This window comes from Tamandua tetradactyla, chromosome 8 (assembly GCF_023851605.1).
Source record: "Tamandua tetradactyla isolate mTamTet1 chromosome 8, mTamTet1.pri, whole genome shotgun sequence".
NCBI lineage: Eukaryota > Metazoa > Chordata > Mammalia > Pilosa > Myrmecophagidae > Tamandua > Tamandua tetradactyla.
Window position 1 is genome coordinate 88705748 of NC_135334.1, and position 20574 is coordinate 88726321.

Consider the following 20574-nt stretch of genomic DNA (forward strand, 5'->3'; position numbering starts at 1 on the left):
GTTATTTACACTAGCAGGTGAAATAAAATGAACTCTATAGAATATAATCATGAATTAACTATATCTTTCCTCTAGCTTATATTATGTGGATATCCTTTTCCTGCTCCTGGATTATGCTACCAGAATATTTCATAGCTTCTCAAATAACTCTGAGGCATTAAAACAGACTCACTTCCAAATACCAAAAAGTCCTAAACCAGAACTTTAAGTTTCATTTCAGTTCCCAGCTCAGGCCTAATTTGAAAACTGCAAGAAGGGGAAAGCAAAGTAAATCTTTTCATTATTCTTCTACCTTGCTCTTCTATTCTTCTCCATTTCACTAAATTGTTTCTAAATTCAGGCCCTCAGACTTAAAAAAGCACAGTAGAGGAAAGCAAGTAGAGTAATTAGAGGAAAAGAACTTACACGACTATTCTGTTGCACTCTGATAACAATGTCCTATGTAGACATCAAATTTTGACACCCCTCTCATAAAGCACTTCATAGCTTCCTTAAAGACCATCCTACAGGGACATCCTTAATATAGGTGATGTACTTTCCAGTTGACATCCCATACTTTCATGTTTGCTTAGAAGATACAAACTAAGCAGCTTTTTTTCTGATGAGGACACCTCACCACAGCACGTAGTTTTCCTGGGCAAGATTCTTTTAAGATACCGCTATCCTACCTACCATTTTGTTACATCTACTTAGCCCAGGAGAAGAAAAATCAGCATTTTTGTCCCAGAGTATAAGGTTTAACTTTAGAAAGGCAGGGAGCTCAGAGTATAGCCCTCTTTCTCCTTGCTCTGCTCCAGCTGACTTTAACTCTTAAACTCTTCTAGGGAAAATCAGGCAAGAGTTTCAATGCCCCCTCCCATGTTATCCCCAATTCAGACCAGAGTCAGGTTCTACAAAAAACTTTCTCTATTCTTCACAGCTCAAATATTTCTACAGATTAATAAGCCTCAAGCTGGAGGTGAAATGTTAGTCCCTCTTCTAGCAGACAGCCCCAATCTAATTTTCTTTTTTTGCATGGGCAGGCACTGGGAATCGAACCTGTGTCTCCGGCATGGCAGGCGAGAAATCTACCTGCTGAGTCACCGTGGCCCACCCCCAATTTAATTTTTAAACTCTATTTGCATCATTATGGAGGGATTTTACTGTATCTCAACTATGTAAATGATATACATATAATTTTACAGTATCTTCAATATATGCAAATAAAACTATTATTTATTAATAAATATTAGAAGGAAAAATTACCTATGTACTATGTATTATGTATTAGGAGTTAGAATAAATGAGTGTTCACAGTTTTTATGTGGGTAATGGGAAAAAGGATCATTTTAATTTTATTCTTTATACTTTCCTATATTATCTCATGTTATATATTACTCATAATTAAAACTGCTTCCCAATTAGAAGAAAGCAAAGCCAACAACAGCACATTCTGGGTGCCACATTATCTGTATCATTACTTCATTTGTTTTTAGCACAAAAATTAACCTTTGCTGCAATTAAGGAACTGATCTAGTTGGGCTACTGCCATCATAATCAGGATCATAGGAATGATATCATTAAAGGTCCAGCATACTAATGAACTAGAAAAGTATTACCATGCTGATCAACACTGAAGCTCCCTTCTTTGCAAACTGATCTGATAATAGGAGAACTCATTAGAAATGTTTCCTCTAACCAACAAAAAATTATTGTTAGCTACAACTCCTGAAGATTCATGCAGGATCACAAAGTTAGCAAAAATTCTCCACTGGCTTTCTCAGTCATGATAGTCGAATCACTCAAAATTTCTATACCCACTAGCTTAGCACAGACCTAGCTTTGCAAAAGAGTAAACTTGCCCATTAAATGACGCTGACTATAAAACATAGGCCATAATTCAACTTAAGTGAAGTAGATGAAATGTCTAAGTTAATGTTCCTTTTAAATTCCTGTATTTGCAAGGAGGTATAATTTTTTTAAGTAGTAATGAAGGACTGTCTAGCTTAAAATCAAAAATCAATGTAATTCACCATATTAATAAATTAATAAAAACATGTATCTCAATTTACGTAAAAAAATGCATTTGACAAAATCCAAAACCCTTTTCTGATTAAAAGCAATAAAAAAAAAACTCCTCAGCAAAAGAAAGTTTCAGTGGCTGAGAGATTTCAAACAGAGTTGAGAGGTTATCCCGGAGGTTATTCTTATGCAACATATGGATGTCCCTTTTTAGTTCATGGCATATTGGAGTGGCTAGAGGGAAGTATCTGAAACTGTGGAACTGTGTTACATAGCCTTGATTCTTGAAGATGATTGTGTAACTATATAGCTTTTACAATGTGACAGTGTGATTATGAAAACCTTGTGTCTGATGCTACTTTTATCCAGGGTATGGACAAATGAGTAAAAAATAAGGAAGGAAAGAAAAAATCAAGAAATAATAGGGGGGTAGAAGGGGTTAAAAAAAAAAGGTAGATTGCAATACTAGTGGTCAATGAGAGGGAAGAGTAAGGAGCAGGGGACATATCAGAGTTTTACTTTTTTCCTTTTATTTATTTTTCTGGAGTGATGCATATGTTCTAAAAATGATCATGATAATGAATTCATAACTATATGATGATATTGTGAGTCAATTGTATATTACGGATGGGTTATCTCCATAACAATATATTTTTTAAAAACCCTTACCAAAACAGGAATAGAATGGGACTTATTGGTAAGATATCTATGGAAAACCTACTAGCTAACATTATACTTTGTTATCAAAGATGAAATGTTTTCTACCTAAGATCAGGTACAAGACAAAAATATCCACTGTCACCACTTTAATAATGTACTAAAGATTCTAGCAAGTGCAATGTGAGAAGAAAAAGACATAGAAGGCATACAGATTGGAAAAGAAATAAAATTATACTTATTTTCAGATAACATGAAAGTCTATTATAGAAAATCTGATGGAATAGAGAAAGTTACTGATCAAAGCACTAATTGGTAAGTTTAGCAAAGTTGCAGAATACAAGATCAATATTTAAAAATCAACTGTATTTCTACATACTAGCTAATGAACAAGTGGAATATTGAAATTTTAAAAACATCAGTCAAAGTAGCATCAAAAAATTAAAGTACTTAAGAATAAATCTGGCAAAAGAGGTGAAGGACCTACATATACTGAAACTAAAACACTGCTAAGAGACATTAAATGGAAATTCAAAGGACCTAGAGTAGCCAAAATAATTTCAAAAGAAGAACAGAGTTAGAAGACTAACACAACTTGATTTCAAGACCTATTATAAAACTATAGTAATGAACACTGTGTGCTCTTGGCATAATGTCAAACAAGCAGATCAATGGACCAGAATAGAGAAAGGATCTATATGTATGGACAATTCATTTTCAACAAGGATTCAAGAGCAATCGAAAGAGTCTTAATCAAATGGTGCTGTAACAATCAGATATCTATATGCAAAAATCATCCCAAAATGTCTATCCATACCTCAGTTCACACATAAACGTTAACTCAAAATGAATCACAGATCTAAATATAAAAATCTAAAATTAGAAAACTTCTAGGGTAAAAAAGCACAGTTTTTACAGAACAAATTAATACATTGGTCTTCATCAAAATTAAACACTTTTACTTTTCGAAAAACACTGTTAACAGATAAGCCAGAATGAGAGAAAATAATTGCAAATCATATAACTGATAAAAGACTTATATCAAGAACATACCTGTATAAAGAGCTCTCAAAATAATGGACAAAATATTTGAGATATAAAGATGGCAAAAACTAGTATATGGAAAGATGTTGAACATGAGTAATTAGTGAAAAGCAAATTAAAACAACAGTGTGACTCTCACATCTATTAGAACGGCTAAATAAAAGGAATGACTATTTCATATGTCAGTGAGCATGTCTATGAAATGGAACACTCATATACTGCTGGTGGGAATGTAAAAGGGCACAAGGGTATACGGGTGGTTCAGTGGTAGAATGCTCGCCCTCCGAGCAGGAGACCCGGGTTTGATTCCCAGACCATGCATCCCCCTCCGACCACCACCACCAATGAAGGGCACAACAACTTTGGAAAACAGTTTGGCAGTCTCTTAATAAGTTAAGCATAAACTGACCATATGATCCAGTCATTCTAATCTTACCCAAAGATTATTTTGCCCCAAAGAAGTAAAAGAATGCATCTTTACAAAGACATGTACACAAATGTTCTTATTAGCTTTCTTTGTAACGGCCCAAAACTGGAAACAATCCAAAATCCATGAACAGGTAAATGGGATAAACAATTTGTGATATATCCACATAACTGAATACTACTCAGCAATAAAAAAGGAATGAACTACTGGTACACATTACAACATGGCTTCATCTCAAAATAATCATGCCGAGTAAATGAAGCCAGACCAAAAAAATAAAAAAATAAGACAGAACATTATATAAAATTCTAGAAAATATAAACTTTTAACATATAAAATCAGAAAGTAGATTGATGGCTGGCTGCCTGGGATGGAGTGTAGGGGTTGGGAGAGGTAAGAGGAAGGAGCTAAAAAGGGACCCAAGAAAACTTTTGAGGGTGATGGATATGCTCATTATCCTGATTGTGGTGAGGTTTCATGGGTATATATACATGTCAAAACTTAATAAATGGTACGCTATAAGGATGTACAATTTTTAGTATCTCAATTTTAAAAAAAGAGTAGCCAAGAACTCAGAATGCAAGAATTGGTCAAAATATAGCCAGCTTGAGATTACCCTCCCAGGATGCTGTTACTTAGCCATTGCAATTACACTTCATAAAAGTCTTGCTTTTTTTTTTTTTTCGGCCTGGGCAGGCACTGGAAAGTAATGCTTTTCTTCTAGTTTTTCCTCTTATGCTTTTCTCACCACAGTTTACTAAATTCTCTTTTATTGACCTAACACAAATATTTGCATTTCTGTTTTATGTTTCATAGTCTCATGAAGTCAAAAGTATTTCTACAATCAAATAAAATCACCAATTGATCATCACATGAAAATCTCACAGATCAATACTGATTAGCCAATAAAGTAATTACAAAAGCCCATACCCACACCCTTAATCAAGAATCCTCTGAGATCATAATTTTCATCAACTTCTGAGCACCACTTATGTGAATAAATTTTCCTTAAACATACACTCTCTTACCTAAAGAGCATAAAACATTTCCATTTTTAAATTTTGTAACTATATAAACCAATAGTGTTTCTCTGATTTCTTTATCTTACACTAACTTTTCATTTACGTTCAAAATTATGCTTTGAAGCATAAGATGAATTAGCAGGCAGTAAATCTCTGAAATTTTAAAAATCTTACTAAAACAGTCACTCTTGAAAACAAATTTCTATTTACATCAAACTTTAGAATACTACTCTTGTATGACATTAGCATATGTTATGACCTAATTAGTTTTAAAATTCTATTAAAGCAAGCCTTTAAATTATCTGATAGGCAGGTTTCCAAGGACTAAAGAGAAATATAAGGGTCTCTATAGTTTTGTTCAGTGAAACTATACAGATTTCTACAGAGAGAAAAAAAAACTGTAGATGGTAAAATATACAGTTTAAAAAACCCAACAAAACTGCCAAATTTATAACAAAAACCATGCCATCTCTAAGTGGATAAATAAACTGTGGTACATCTACACATCAGAATATTACTCAGCAATAAAACACAATGAAATATTGATAAACGCAACATCATGAATGGATCTTAAAGACATTAGACTGAATGAAAAAAACCCAAACCTCTAAGTTCATATACTATATGATTCCATTTATATAATATTCTCAAAAAGACAAAATTAAAGTGATGGAGAACAGATGATGGGTTGCCAGAGGTTAGAGTTGAGAAGAAAGGATAGCACAAGGGAGTTTCTTTGTGGTACTGGAACAGTTTCGTGGTGTTAAATGAATTTACACATGTGATAAAACTATATATCAGGAAAAATGCATGTAAAAACATAAGAAATTCAAGTAAGGTCCACGTTTAATCATTATTATTATACCAATATCAATTTTCAAGTTTTGATACTCATACATTATCAATCTTACATTTATATAAGATGAAGGGTACCCGGGAACTCACTGTACTATTTTTCCACAACTTCTTATAACTCAAACTATTTCAAAATGAAAAACTTAAAACATACCCAGAAAACAAAAAGCCAATAGACAATGCAGAAACAGAATAAAAATCAAAACTATAATCAATAAAATTTGTACATTTTAAAAATATTATATCCATAAAACAAGAAGAGGGATGCTACTTTTAAAAAATAAAGGGAACATTTAGAGAAGAAGAAAGATTCTTCAAAATTCAGGACACAATTGCAGAAAATTTTTAAAAATTCCTATTAGTGTTGAAAGAAGAAATTTGAAATACCCTCAACAAAACAAAAAGATAAAAATTAAAATAAGGTAGAAAGGATAGGAAAATCAGACAATTAATGAAGACGGTCCAACAATTAATATATGTTCCAGGAGGAACAAAGAAAACATAGGAAAGGAAATTATCAAAGAAAGAAACAAGAAAAATTTCTAAAAAAATTGATGAGGGTAGCAATGCTGCCATATTCAACTCTAAGGGCCACCATTCACAACGTATCCTGTATCTGTTTAGAGTCAAAGAGCCCCAAAATATCCAGAAAAAAAAACAAGTCCTTCCTACTACAATTCACATAAACACCAGGGTACAATAATCATGACATTTCCAAATATCAAATATTTTTAACAAGTAACAAATGGTGTATCTGCTTTGGAAAACAGTCTGGGCAGTGCCTCAAGTGATTAAACACAGAGTTGCCATATGAACCAGCAATGGAATCATAGCTTCACACAAAAACTGGTACATGAATGTCTATAGCAGCATTCTTAATAGCCAAAAGATGAAAAGAAACCAAACGTATGTCAACTGATTAAGGAATAAATAAAATGTGTACTTGTACCATGGAATATAATCTGGCCATAAAAAGGAATGGAATACTGATATATGCTACAACATAGATGAACCTTGAAAACATTATGCTAAGTAAAAGAAGCTAGTCACAAAAGACCATATATGATTCCATTTACATGAAATGTCCAAAATAGGCAAATCTAGAGAGACAGAAAGTAGACTAGTGGTTGCTTAGGGCTGAGGTAGCTGGTGGCTAGACTGTAGGGTTTTTTTTAATTGGTGATGAAAATATTTTAACACTGTGGTGAAGGCTGCAATAAACACCACTGAATTTGTATAGTTTAAACTGGTGAATTTTATGGTATGTGATGGGGGCAGGGAGGGAGTATGAGCATCTCATACATAAGGAACCAATGCTTAAAACAGAAAACACCCCAAAAAGCAATTCAAACATGTTAATTAGAAATACAGAGGCCAAGAACAAGAAATAGCTAACATATTTGAAAGTGGCTGCCTCTAAAGAGCTATATTCTAGGGTGGTATTTGTTTTTCAATTTCAAGTAACTTTTTTTCCAGTTTTATTGAGATATAATTCATATGTCTTACAATTCATAATCTTTTTGGGAAATTAAAAAAAATCAATGCAAAAATAGATAAGAAGTACAAACATGAGACAGTTTTAGAAATATTTATCATTGGATTGTGAATATTTTAACAAATCAGTTTTACAAGACAAAGTTCTAGAGAAATTATAGCCATCCCAAATCCTTCCTACTTTCAAACAGCCTTTTGAAAACACAAACTGACTTCTATCAAATTCCCTACTAATGCCTCATACTAAAATCTCAAACATTAAAAGAGTTAAAATTAAAAATCTAAATTACTAGAAATTAGATTGATAAAATTAAAGACTAGGAGAATTTGTAGCAGAGACCTTTTGATTTGGTTGTTCAATATGGTCTAACTTTTAAGTTTAAGAAGAAGGCCTTTTAAAAAATCTAGTGCAAATACCCATCTAATTCTTAAATCTCATCTACCAAATCCCTATGAATTAACTGACCTACTCCTACTAATTACAGGGAATGGGTAACTTGTTTTTCTTTAAAAATGTTTTGCTCTACCTTTGGAAATTTGACTCTTCAGTACTTTTTCTTAACATTAAAGTTTAAACCATTTTACCTGACCCTAGTTCAAGTTTTTGGACCAGATAACTATTTGTTGTATGGGCTGTCCTGTGCAATGTAGGATATTTAGTAGTTATCTCTAGCTCTACTCAGTAGATGGTGTACCTCCCATCCCCTCACACACACACACACACACACCAGTAAATGCTAGTAATTCTCTCTCCCTGTCCTTGTTCTTTCAACTCCACAGCTCCCACCACCACCACATCAGTTGTCACAAACAAAAACTGTATCCAACATCATCAAATGTCTCCTAGGGGGCAAAATCACCCTGGGTTGAGAACCAGTGCCTAGTTCTACATCTGGGACCAAATAATAACAACAATAATAATAATACAACATTTGATCATTTAGTACATGACCGTCACAATATTGAGCACTTTATATATATTTTCAATTAATCCCCACAACTATCAGTTGAGAAAATGGAAGGTTAAAGGCTAAGAAATTTTGTGCAAAATTATATAGCTAATAAGCGGCAAGTATGGGATGTGATCCATGGAGGTCAAATTCAGACCTCATGTTCTTAACCTCCCAAGTCTGGCTCAAACCAAGTCTAATTTCTTTTCCAGAGGACAACTGTCTTAAGTATTTGAAAATAGCTCTTATTGTGAGATTCCTTAATATCTACTCAGAGCTACAACCATGACTTCTCTAAATTCTCAGTTCCTTAAGCTGGCAAGGTTTCCAATTTCTTCATAGCCTTTCTTCTTAATATACACAGAACTAAAGACCCTTTCTTCTTAATATACACAGAACTAAAGACAACAATAATTCAGTGTACAGCAGAGAGGCTCTACCTCTTTTCTGCTAATTGCAATGTATTGGGAGGGATAAGGATAAGATGGGATGATGGCAGACATATTGTACTCTTTTTTTTTTTTTTTTCATGAGCAGGAACCAGTAATCAAACACCCAGGTCTCCAGCATGGCAGGCGAGAACTCAGCCTGCTGAGCCACTGTGGCCAACCCAGACACATCATACTTTTGTTTTACCAAGTTTACTGCCAACAACCATCTTCAGGTCTTTTTCACATATGATGTTGTAAAGCCATGCTACTCTATATACTATTGTTTTTCAGGCTTTACGTACACTTGTAAAAAATTCATTTAAATTTAGCCCACCATTCCAGCTTCAAAGATAATTTTAGATCATTTAGTATATTATTTACTACCCTTCCTTCTTCACTGTAACCTATAAGTTTAATCATTTGCCTTCTCCTGATAAGCAATAAGACAAAGAAAAGAACAAAGCCACTTTCCAAGGTCAATCAGGCTTTGGATAACAATGTTCAAAATCAGATGCAAATTAATTAATATAATCAACTAGCACTTAAGTTATTTTTCCTTCATCTTACACGCAAGAATATCAAAAGAGATTTTACTAAAAGCTAAACTTAAGACCGAATATAATGTATAGCTACTAGTCTAGTAATGGCATCAGAGAAAAATCAAAGTTGGCCCAATAATGTTTAATAAACCCATTTCAGATTATCTTAATGTTTTTCTTCAGGTTATCATAAATTATTCTTTTCATTACATGTTCTAAAAGCGTCTATCCGTTCAAACAGTAGACCTAGAATTTCCTATCTTTCAGCGTTTCTTGCATTCTCCTAAAATCTTCAAAGGTCACAAATTATAACAACAATTTTAAGATATTGCAGGCAATTTCTTCCATAACCATAAGATGTTTCAACTGGCCCAGAAGACAACTTTTTAATTAGATGAATTCTTTACCTCTATGTCTTTGTTGGTTTTTATGTCCTTGGTAACAGTGCTTGTTTTGCTATTATTATTATTAGTAGTAGTAGTGGTGGTGGTGATAGAGGTCTGCTCTTTCTCTTTGACAAAGAAACTACAAAACTACAAACAGCTGAGGAATTTTTCTTCCCTCATTGCCATCATCCCCTTTCTTCGATCATCATTTTATACTGAACGTAATATAAGAAATTCTTTTGATAGGTTTAACATTTTTTTTAAGCTTCAGTTTGTCTGATCTCTTTTTTCCTGATTTTTCAAATTTTTTTTATACTGGATTATCTTAACTATTTGCTTTGTTTTAAAAGTAATGGGTAAACCTGAGTTTAAAGAGTCCACTATATAGACACATTAATGACCTTTTACTGCCTAACTCCCTAAGACATTCTTTCTTTTTGGAGAAATTTATGTTGTAGAATCATACTGATCTTTTCTCTTATCAGAAGTACTCAAATTAGTGAAAAACATTACAAAATATATATGCAGAAACACTATGTAGACCTTAAAAACTGCACTACAGAAAATTATTTCATGACATAAGGATGTTCATGATTAATTCTTTTTAAAAGGATAGATTATAACAGCCCATTGGCAAGATCACCAAATCATTTTTAAGAAAACAAAGATTATACACCAAAATACCTAAAGTGTTTTTCTTTTAATAAAAGAATAATATTTTAAGTTTCTTCTATGTATTTTTCTTACCTACCAAACTTTATACAATGAATATACATTACTTTCACAATGAGAACAGGTACATTATTATCTTAAAAGAATCAGGGTCAGAGGAAAATGTTTTACAAAGTATAAGATAAAAAATCTAGCTTGAGGTTCTATTTTTATAACACTATTACTATAATAAGCTTTTAAAAAATGCCTATACCCCAATCAGAAAAAAAAAAAAAAAGCCCTTATAAAATACTAGCACCGTCAATATAATAATTTAGACTTTGAGGAATTAAATAGGAGAAATCACTACAAGAACCTTTGTATTTTAAGGGAAGAATATAATGAACTATTCAAATGTATTTAAAAAGTAAAATAACTTTAAAATGTTCTATATCCCAAAAGTCCTACAAAATGTACGACCTGTGAGACAGAATGACAAAAGCATTAGTCGAAATATTTTAAATTGTGCTAAAATTCCCTAACAAAGTAAGCAGCATCACCTGTTAAGATTTAAGATCTCACAGCAAGAACAATTACCTTTATATTTAGAAATGTGTCTGACTGACAATCAATTTGCACTAATCCAAAAACTCATCTGGCTTATTCTGTTTCTGTGACAGTATATAGATCATCTACCTATTCAGAGATTACGTTCTAAAAGACTAGAAAGAAATATATTTTAAGTATTTAAGGCTTTATCATTCAAATATATTCAGTCCTATAAAATATCACTATATAGAAGTGATTCAATTAATCCTTACTTCATCCAAAAGTAAAAATACATTCAACTCATTCTCTAGGGAATTATTTCAATTCTCTACATTGAATCTCATTTTCACATATAAGAAAAATATTTCAAAATTAATCTCTCAAAGTAATTTTATAATACTCATAAAAGACAGTATCAAACATAATGCATTCTCAAGTTACATGAGGCTTCTAAGACTTTAAACAAAATAAAAAACAAAGGATCAAAGGAAAATTAAAAAGTCCATTTATTTTAAATAACTTGCCATTAAACTGACAATCAGACATGATTTTTAGAGAGAAATGTAATGATCATAATGAAACAAAGGCCACACATTTCTCTCTCTCAAGTTCTCTTTCATATTCATAAATGTATACAATTATAACCCAGAGATATCATGTAATAAATGAATACACACCTTCCTTTAGTATATGCCAAGGCAGACACACAAAAACAAGAAAAAAATTTTGAAATCAGAGCATAAAGGGACTCTGCTCTTTCAAACAATGCAGCACTGAAGGCCAGGTCAGCATCCTTGGGCATTACTAGGAAACTTTAGCACATCTGATAAATCCATCATCTTCAAGATTCCTCTGAACAATTAGAAAATTTCCCAATCTTCCCTACCTCACCTATCCATAGACTTCCTTTAGCTTTCCTCCTTTTACTGTGTAATAATGCAGTTAAGACTATTTAGGCTTTAAATGTTCAGAGATACAACCCCCTCTCTATTAATTCAGTTCATTTTCTCACAGACACTGACTCAGCCGTGGGTTGTGCAGTACTGACGTTTCTAACCAAACAGCGTGTGAGCTATGATCATCCCATTTCTCCATTTCTGAGCAATGATTGGATATTATAATTGATAGACAGGCCAAAGGAAATCGAGGAGATGAGGCTTAGAGATATGTTGCAAAATGCTATCTGTAAAGCTATTTCTAGCTCTTCCAGCTTGCCATATTTTAAAAAACTAGGATACAGCAACTTTCTCTTTTTTTCTTTCAATATTTTATTATGTACCCATTCTGGGCAGTGGAGCTTCTCTTTAAAACCAAAGAGAGAATATTAGTTGTTCTTTAGAATCTACTGAAGAACTGCTCTTTAAAGTAACCAAACTTTTCAATTACTAAACTGCTGCTGGGTTTACGGAGTGACTTAAAAGAGAAAATGGAAAGTTCTGTCTTCGTGCAGTCTCAGAAGAACCGAGCATGCGTATTTCTATGTGGAATGAAACCTTGCGGCAAAGTCTGATATTGAATGTGTAATGCATTTATCTTTAGTAACCTGAGCACAATGCAGATCTGAGTTTTATATAGTTATATGTGACCCAATTTCACTATTATAGGTTTTTAGCATATTGTTAATCTAGGTATCTTAACATTAGTCACACATATTTTTCATTTTTAAAAATAAAATTTCTTCTTTATAATTTAAATAAAAAGTTGTCATAATTCAGGCCAAATACATTTCAACCAAAATGATATTTAAAATATTCACCAAGCCAGCTAAACCTCTCTATAAGTATTAACTATAAACTACTCTGACAGAAAGTTTTTTAATTTTTAACTATCTAAATCATTCTTAAGCACTTTCAAAGAGACCACTGGCACCCTGAAGTCCATTCATGTCCATACTGACTTCCCTAACTATCTTGCTTTGTTTTTTATATCACAGAATATCATACATATCAAATCTAAATTTAAAAGACACTATATAGAGAAGAAACTTAAAGCGGCATTTGACAGAATAGAAAATATAAATGCCCATGAAACTCTAAAAATTTCAATGGTGGGAGCACAAAAAATAGTAATTACTATTGTTACTTTCATAAATCAAGAAATTAATTTTTATTCCTGACAGCAAGGAGAGTAGAAACAAAATCAAAAGAAAAAGATTGAAAAAAAAGCAGGCTATTCTAAAATGTGAAGAGAAAAAGAAAACAAAAAACAAATTAAAACAACATAAACATAAATTATTTATAAAAACTGAACCAATAAAGAAAAAGATCATTATTTGCTCACTTTTTGTAAAAATAAATTCCCCATTTTGGTTAAAGCAGAAATGTGTCTAATTTAAAAGCTGTATTTCTCAGTCTCCCTTATATCCAGAGAGAGCCATATAATATTGTTACATCCAGTAAGTTATCAGCAAATGCATGCTGGGAATTTCTGACAAACTTAATTTCCCGATATAAATGAGGCCTTCTTTTCCCCTTATCCCTTTCTCCTCTTTCTTGTCTGGAAGGTGGACATGATGGCTGTAAGTAAAATACCACTTATGATCATGAAAAGTCAAGAGAATCACAAAGATTTCTGACCCTGACATCCTTAAGCCAATAAACATACATATATTGTCTACTTCTGGACTTTTATGTACAAGAGAAAAAAAATTCCAAATATCTACCCTGGTATCTTTTTATTCAAACATCCCCAAATAAAAAAACAAGATTTCTAAAAAGGATAAGATAGGCAGAGGAGGAGATAAAACAAAATTGGCCCATAAATTGATAAAGCTGGGTACAGGGATTTCATAACTGCCCTCTCTACTTGGTAGGTGTGTGAAATGTAACATAATAACTTACTTAAATTTTTAGAAATGAAAAGAATGAGAAACTTGCTTTTAAAATCCCAATTTTCCATTTATAAGTTGGATAGCCTTCCACAAGTTTACTAACCTCATTTTTCTCTTCTTTGAAATGGGAGCATAATCCCATCCACAAACTCTACCTTCATTTTCAGTCAAGTTATTCTCCTGAATGAAGATGGCTGCTATGAATGCCCTCTGCCTATGTAATTCTCTTACCATCCAAAGACTAGGTCAAATCCCATTTCACCTACTCAAACGGACACTGATTTCTCCTTTGAACACGTATTTTACCGCAACTCAGTGCTATGGTTTAGTACCCTATAATCCTCTAACTGTTCCACATGTGGATATTAAACATCCCATGACTTCACTGGGGGCCCAGATCTGAGCATGGTCATTATTCCAACTCACCTCGGGCAAAAGCAGGAGAGCCGCTTCCTCAAAACTACAGAAAACAATTAACACAGTACATTTACTAGTTAAGTGCCAAACTGAAGAAAGCAGCTTCAAAAAGCCTTAGGAAAAGGAGAAGTGCATGGCATCCCTTCTGGCCCCTCCCTCAATCCTTCCCCTACACAGTTTTCAGGAAGCCAACATTCCTATTGTGGGTCACCACCTTCTTCCACTGGAAAAGACTGACTTAGAAAACTCCTCTCTAGCTGGCCCTAACCAAGAATCTGCCTTCCAGGCAAAAGAAGCTTGATTACAACTAAAGCAGTTTAAGGAACAGGTTAGTCCAATGGCGGAGAGCAAAGTCTTAGTTGCTTTAAATCCTACAGTGGACCACCAAGGAGCGGGAAAGAATCTATTTCCTAAGGAGTAGAGGGGGCTTTCCGATTTTTCCAGGCAAGGGGGAAATCATAAGGCCAATATACTGAATAAGCCCAGAACAGCTCACAGGCTCATAAAAGATATGGAGGACCCTGTACTTAGCATTTGACTATGAGCTGACATTCCTGACTAGGGGTTGCCCTCTGAAAGAAAGCACCAATCAACAAAAAGCCAATTTGCAAAGACAGTGAGAGGTGCTTTCTACCTAGGTTTGTTTGATTTTCTTAGCTCCTGGCACTCAAGAAAATCTCCGCCATGTCACTAGCTAGTTACAAACTCAAGAAAGAGATATCTTAAGGAATAAATCCCAGAGCTAACACCTCACATTAGTAAAACGTAAAGTGTGCAATAAAGATTACAAGACAAACAAAGGAAGAACATAAAAATCAAGAAAATATCACAGAAGAAGACCAGGATGTGAGCATATCAGATATAGACAGGCTGAGGGGTAGAAAGAAAAAAATATATATAAAAAACAAAAGAGACCCGTGGGACAACATGATGCATACCAATACATGATGCATACCAATACATGATGCATTATGGGAGTCCCAGAAGAAGAAAGAGAGAAAGGAGCAGAAGGAATATTCAAAGAAATAAAGAAAGAAGACTTCCCACATGTAGCAAAACACATGAATACACACATACAAGAAGCGCAACGAATACCAAACAGGATAACTTGAAGAGAAATATGCCCCAACACACATTGGTCAAACTGTTCTTACGAAAGGAGAGCATTCTGAAAGCTGAAAGAGAAAAGCAAAGTGTTATGTACAAGTGAGTCCAGTCCTAATTAGTTTAATGCTTTTTCATCAGAACCCAAGGAGGCAAAAGGGCAATGGATGAAATCCTTAAGTGCTGAGAGAAAGCAATTGCCAACCATGAATTTTATATCCAGTGAATCTTTCTTTCAAAACTGAGGGAGAGAATAAAACATTTCCAAATAAACAAAAGCTGAGGGGGTTCATTACCATAAGAACTGCCCTAAGGACAGTGCTAAAGGGAGATTTCAGAGTGAAAGAAAAGGACATCAGATGATGGATCAAAATGGCATAAAGAAATAAAGCCTAACCATAGGGTAATTACAAATGTCACCACCATCATATTGTGAGTTAACTCCACTTCTTACAGGTGCTAAAATGCAAATGCATATAAAGTAATGATGAATTTATGCTGTTAGACGTACAATATACAAAAATATAATTTGTAAAAAGAACAAAAAAGATAGGAGGACAGAAGGGTATAGGTACAGTGTGTGTATATGACACTGAAGTTAAGTTGGTATGGCCAACTAATTTTTGACAAAGATGCCAAGTCCACTCAATTGGAAAAGAATAGTCTCTTCAACGAAGAGTGGTGGGAAAACTGGATCTCCACATGCAAAAGAATAAAGGTGTACTCCTACCTCAAACAATATACAAAATTCAACTCAAAATGAATTAGAACTAAATATAAGAACCAGAATTATAAAACTTCTAGAAGATATGGTAGCCCATGACAAATTCTTGGGTCTGTCCTGTAACTACTTGTTGAAGAGTGCTTTGAAAACGACTGCTTTCTTCTTTCTTTGCTTTGTATATATGTTATGCTATACAATTAAAAAAAGTTAAAAAAAAAACAAACTTTCAGAAGAAAACATAGGGAAGCATCTTCAGGACCTTGTGTTAGGCAATGGTTCCTCAAACTTTACGCCCAAAGCACAAGCAAGAAAAGAAAAAATATATATAAATAAATTGGATCTCATCAAAATTAAAACTTTTTGTGCATGAAAGGACTTTATCATGAAAATAAAATGATAACCCACAGAATGTGAGAAAATAATACGAAACCACATATCGGAGAAGTGCTTAATGTCCAGAATTTACAATGAAATCCTACAATTCAACCACAAAAAGACAAACACCACAATTTAAAAATGGGCAAAAAACTTCAATAGAAACTTCTCCAAAGAAGTTATACAAATAGACAAAAAGAACATGAAAAGATACTCAATATCAGTAGCCTCACGGAAATGCAAATCAAAACCACAATGAGATACCATTTCACAACCACGAGAATGGCTACTATTACAAATGCAGAAAATTACAAGTGCTGGAGAGGATGTGGAGAAATAGGAACACTCATTCATTGTTGGGAGAAATGTAAAATGGTGCAGTCACTGTGGAAGACAGTTTGCCCCTTCCTAAGAAAGTTAAGTATATATTACACATGACCCAATAACCCCTTCTAGGTATACAAAAGAACTGAAAGCAGGGATTTGAACAGATATTTGTACACTGATATCCACAGAAACCTTATTCACACTTGGAAGCAATCCAAGTGTTAATCAACTATGAATGGATAAACAAAATGTGATAGATAAATTCAATGGAATATTTTTTTAACAATAAAAAGGAATGAAGTCCTGATATATGTGACAACATGGATGAACTCTGAAGACATCATGTTGAGTGAATAAACCAGACACAAAGGGACAAATACTGTGTGATCTCACTGATATGAAATAATTAGAAGAAGCAAATACATAGAATCTGAACCTAGAATACAGGTTACCAGTAGCATGGTGGGGATAGGGAGTAGGGAGTTAATGCTTAAATTTTGGAGTTTCTAAAGGAGTAGAACATATGGAATAAAAATAAATAATAGGGGGAACAAATGCTAAAATAAACTTAGTTTGAAATGCTAGTAATCAATGAAAGCGAAGGGTAAGGGGTATGGTAGGTATAATCTTTTTTTTTTTCTTTTCTGTGTTGGTTTTATTTCTTTTTCTATTGTCTTTTTATTTCTTTTTCTGAATTAATGCAAATGTTCTAAGAAATGATGAATATGCAACTAAGTGATGATATTGTGAATTACTGACTATGTATGTTGATGTTTTATTTTGTTTCTTTATTTTTTAATTAATAAATAAATTTTTAAAAAATTATGGAGTTTCTATTTAAGATGTTAAAAGCTTGGTAATGGATGGTGTACAATGTTAACACAAGTTTGTTAATATAAATAACAACTGAATTATATACTTGTGTATGTGGTTAAAAGAGTAAATTTTAGGTTGTATTTAGGTTATCCTAATATCCGAATAAAAGTTAAAAAATAAAAACATAGGATTGTACAATACAAATAGGGAAATCAATGTAAATAGTATATTTATAAAACTACTCCTTCGTTTTTATCAATTGTAACAACTGTACGAAATCAAGGGGCATTTGGGCACTCTGAATTTTATGCAAATTATCTCACAAAATACATTTATTAGTAAATAAAACAAAACTTCTCAGCCAGAAGATAAAAAATGGCTGATTAGAGAGAAGCTGGATTTATTTCTCTCCCAGAAAAACAACTAGGGATTAGGCAGAAACTGTCACCACAATGAAATGGGGCTCTGACCATTGGGGGGAATACTCTACAGCATCCAGGAAAGTGCTGGACAAAGAGATGGGAAAGGTGTGGTGAAAAAATGTGAGTAAATCCCCTTTAGCCCCAGCTTCTGGTAACCATTCCCCACTACTGGCACAGAAAGCCTTTGGTTCGGAGTTTCTGGAGGGCAAGTAACTCCGGACTAAAAGGGTAATGGAGGTCCACTCTCCCAAGAACAAGGTGGGACATAATCTAGCACTGTGCCAGCTTTTGGTCAGGTGATCTGTACTGTCGGGACTACGAGAGGATTAAATTTTTCCTACCAGGCTCAGCAACACCACTGTATAGAGCCCGCAGGGAATTAAGAAGAGTCTGCCTTCTGAGGGCTGAGGGAAATAGGTTGCTGAAGACTGTCATCTGCTGGCAGGTGAGGAAAATGCACCTCTGGGAAGACGTCTAAAAGGCTTTTGGAGGAAAAGGGACATCCAATGGGTGGGACATACATTGGGAAGGCCACAAAAGGGCACACTGGGGAACACAAAGGCTTTAAGGCCCTTTACTTGACCTGGAGCCCTGAGGGAGCTGATGTATACCCCTCTTTGTGGGTCCCTGGCCCAGCCCTGGTTGAATAATACTGACAAACCAAGTGTGTCAAGGCAGAGCATTCACACAAATCAATGAACAACAAAAGCTCTGACAACAGAGAGAATCTGAACTTCACAGTAAACTTACCAAGCTAATTCAACATCAGCAAACCATAATAAGCCATATGAAGAAACAAGAAGATATGGCTCAGTCAAACGAACAAATCAAAAAGTCAGAGAGATACAGAATCTAGAACAACTAATCAAAGATATTCATATATGTTTCCTAAACAAATACAAAGACATGGCGAAAGAGATAAACGATTTTAAGAAGACACTGGGTAAGCATAAAAAAATCTGAAAGCAAGCAAAGAAAAACTACATATCTTATGGGAATGAAAGGTACAATAAATGAAATCTAAATTACACAAGAGGCACACAACAGCAGTTTTGAACAGGCAGAAGGATCAATGAACTACAAAACCGAAAATCTGAATTCGAACAACAAAAGAACAAAAAAAAAGAATGGGAAAAACAAAGAAAAGTTTTCTGGAAAATGACTGACAAAACAAGCACATAAACATTTGTATCATAGGTGCTCCAGAAGGAGAAGCAAAAGGAAAAGGAGAAAAGCAGGGAAAGGGGGCAGAAGGGATATTTCCGGAAATAATGCCCAAGAATTTCCCAACTCTTATGAAAGGCATCGGTGTGCAGGTCCAAGAAGCATAACATACCCCAAACCAAATAAATCCTAATAGACCTACTTCAAGATACATACTAATCAGGATGTTAAATGCGAAAGATAAAAGGGAGAATTCTGGAAGCAATGAGGGAAAAGTTATTCATCATGGCAAGGGATACCCAATAAGACTAAGCATGGATTTTTCATCAGAAACCATGAAAGCAAGAAGGTAGTGGTATGATATATTCAAGATATTGAAAGAAAAAAACCCCACCAAGGAATTATTTATAAGGGAGAGGGACTTCCTGGAAGACGATGATGGGCGGGGTGGGGGGGGGAGAGGCTGACTTCACCTAAGCTCTGGGAACAACAAGAATAGGGTCAAAACAAATAAAATAAAATAAACAATCTGGACTGCAGCTGAACCAGAGAGACTGGGACAGAGAGAGAGGGATGTGTCTTCAACTGCAGGCTAAAGGGGTCATGCGGAACTTGGCAGATGGGAGGTTTGGGGGAAGGACATTCCTGAGCGAGCAGTGGGCTCATGCACTCTGGCCTGCTCCTGGAGCAGGCTTGGAGGTCTTCCCTCATAGACTCATGGTCAGGAGTTCCTGGGGGGAACCCAGAGGGCGATAGACTTTCTTCTGTGCACAGGAACCACTGGGTTGGTGCATGGTGCCTTCTTCCCACCCCTAAGGTAGGCCACCATAGGTGTCTGGTTTTGGTGGAGACCAGGGGCTCACCCCTAGAGAGGAGGGAAGGGATGTGAAGCTGAGCTGACACTACAGTCAGCCAGCAAAGGAGGCTCATGAAGTTCTGGTCCCACTTCCCTTTTACCCATGGATGACCAAGTATCTAAGGCATGCACAGATAGAAAGGCAGGGCTAAGGAGGATGGCTGAGCTGCGTGCCACTATCCTACATGGGTCAGGATTCAAACCTATGTTTCCCACGTGATAGGCAAGCTTTCTACCACTGAAGCACCTATGTTACTGTTTTCTGCCTAGTTTTTAACAGACCCTCAAGTATTTCTTTTCTTTTTTTCAGTGTATGGCAGACATTCTGCCACTGAATCACCCATGCATCTTTCGTGTCTAGCATTTAATAGACCCCCAAATAGAACTGGACCTCCTACACAATTGGGCTGGCAGGAAATTATTAACAAACTAAGTGTAAAAAGGGACCTTCCCAATGCAAACCCTAGAAAATATAAGCCTTAAGACAAGTAAAGGAAACCAACATACAAAATAATCTTACTAAGACCCAAACA

General features: G+C 34.5%; 1 protein-coding gene across 13 annotated transcripts in view; it reads right to left on the reverse strand.

Annotated features, from left to right (window-relative positions):
- Nucleotides 1-20574, reverse strand: part of BTBD10 (BTB domain containing 10) — a 169361-nt gene that overhangs the window by 82547 nt on the left and 66240 nt on the right. The window contains exon 1 of one of the 13 annotated variants that reach the window (XM_077114054.1): nucleotides 11684-12672. The exons of the other annotated variants lie outside the window; for them this stretch is intronic. Within the exon in view, the coding sequence (XP_076970169.1) occupies nucleotides 11684-11808 (125 nt within the window). The 5' untranslated portion in view covers nucleotides 11809-12672. Of the gene's footprint in view, nucleotides 1-11683; nucleotides 12673-20574 lie in introns of those variants that run through there. 13 annotated transcript variants of the gene reach the window in all.